At 42.3% G+C, this 1,959-nt stretch overlaps 1 protein-coding gene across 1 annotated transcript in view; it reads right to left on the bottom strand.

Moving 5' to 3' along the window:
- LOC101988348 (saoe class I histocompatibility antigen, A alpha chain-like) overlaps positions 1–1,805 on the bottom strand; it is an 8,561-nt gene extending 6,756 nt beyond the window's left edge. The window contains exon 1 of the mRNA XM_026778505.1: positions 1,724–1,805. Within this exon, the coding sequence (XP_026634306.1) occupies positions 1,724–1,805 (82 nt within the window). The remainder of the gene's footprint in view (positions 1–1,723) is intronic.
- Positions 1,806–1,959: the final 154 nt, after the last annotated feature.

Here is a 1,959-nt window from a genome sequence, read left to right as displayed (position 1 = left end):
AGAGAGAGAGAGAGAGAGAGAGAGAGAGAGAGAGAGAGAGAAAGAAAGAAAGGAAGAAAGAAAGAAAAAATATGGTTTGAGATTGAGTTAAGAGATTCATTTTTCTCCTTCATTAATAAGCTGTTATTTTAGCTCCATTTGTTGGAGAGACAATCTTTCCTCCATCCAGTTGTCTTGCTCTCTTTGTTGGACATTAATTGACCATATATGCATGAGTCTATTTTGAGCTACAAGGTTTTTGCAGCTAAATTTGAGTCAGGAAATCTCTCTTAAATGAGGCATGCTTGCCTCTAGAAAACAGAACCCACCTGAAAAAACGCTGATACAAAGAAGCCATGCTTAACTCTGTTCTTTTGTGTCTAGGATTATTTCCCAAGCTTTCTCAGGTTTTCTGTGGATGTAGTTGTCCATGGTGATGCCATTTCTTGACAGAGGTTTCTGTCACACCTGGTCCCACAGTCATTTAGTACCAAAGTAACACAGAAAGGCCTACATTAATTTTAAACTGGTTGGCCTCTTAGCACAGGCTTCTTATTAATTAACTCTTATATCTTACATTAACCTGCAATTCTTGTCTATGTTAGCCATGTGGCTTGGTACCTTTTATCAGTGAGGCGTTCTCAACTTCCTTCCTCTGAATCTGGGTGACGACTACAGACTGAGCCTTTCTTCTTCTCCTCAGAATTCTTCTATTCTTGTTACCCTGACTATACTTCCTGCCTGGCTACTGGCCAATCAGAGTTTTATTAAATCAATACAAGTGACAAATCTTTACAGGGGACAAGACCATTGTTTCATAGCAATGTACCCTTTCATTTTCTGGGTGTATCCCATAAGTTCTTGGGCCTGGTTCCTCTGATATGATTCTAATATACAGACATACTTCCACAGTCTCAATTCATCTCAATACATTTATAGAAGATTATATTCCCCAAACTTGCAACACCAGCTCTCAGAGGGAGGCGGGATGATTTCTGAGAGTAGAAGGTCAACCCAAACTGTTCTATCACTCACTTTTATCTTTCATGTAAAACAAACAACAACAAACCTGAAAGAAGACAGAAGCAACTTAAGGCAAGAAGGATTATTTTGGTTTTGGATTTAAGAATGCTCAACCCATCCTGGCAGGAAAGGCTTGGTTGGAATCATGGCAGCTGGAGCTGTGGCTGGGATGACTCACATCTCCATGCATCAGGAAGCAGAGTGTGGGGACACTGGTTCTTATCTGGCTTTCTTCTTTTCCTCCCTGTTCTTCATTCTGGGCCCCCTGATCATGGGCTGGTGTCACCCATATAAAGTACAGTTGGAAACACCTTCACAGACAAATCCAGAATTGCAAGTCCTGGGAGATTCTAAATCCCGTTAAGTTGGCACTGAAGATTAGCTGTCACATGGTGAGTTCCAGGCCAAACTGATCCACTCTGTGAGACCCTGTCAAAGAGAGAAAGAAAAAGTAATATCCAGGCTCCTAAGGACTCCACCGCAGATTTGTGTCACATCACTAGAAACCTCAGTGTGAAATATTTGTCCTCTATTTCCAGTTTTTCCTTACAGAGTAATAATGATAATAATAATAATAATAATAATAATAATAATAAATAGTCCCAAAGTGGCTAAGCACTCATCAATGGACACACTTTATAGTAACAATACAGGAAATGGGTATGTTTATTTACATCCAGGGCTCAGTAAGGCCCAGATCTCAGACACTGTCCTGTCCTACCTGTACTCTTCCTCATCACAATGACAGCCACAGCTCCAGAGACCAACACTCCAAGGAGAATCAGCCCAGCAATGATCCCCATGATGGGGTGGTGGGAGATGGAGGAGGCTCTGCCAGAGAGAGTAGGGGAGGACAGAGGTGAGGGACCCTGACCCTGCTCAGGGTCTGCAGAGGGCTCCAGCTTTCCCTAAGACAGACTCTGGGCCTACACACACCCCTTTACCCCATTTCAGGAC

This window comes from Microtus ochrogaster, unplaced genomic scaffold (assembly GCF_000317375.1).
Source record: "Microtus ochrogaster isolate Prairie Vole_2 unplaced genomic scaffold, MicOch1.0 UNK225, whole genome shotgun sequence".
Lineage (NCBI taxonomy): Eukaryota > Metazoa > Chordata > Mammalia > Rodentia > Cricetidae > Microtus > Microtus ochrogaster.
Note: the sequence above shows the minus strand (reverse complement) of the source record. Positions and strands in the feature narration are given on the sequence as shown.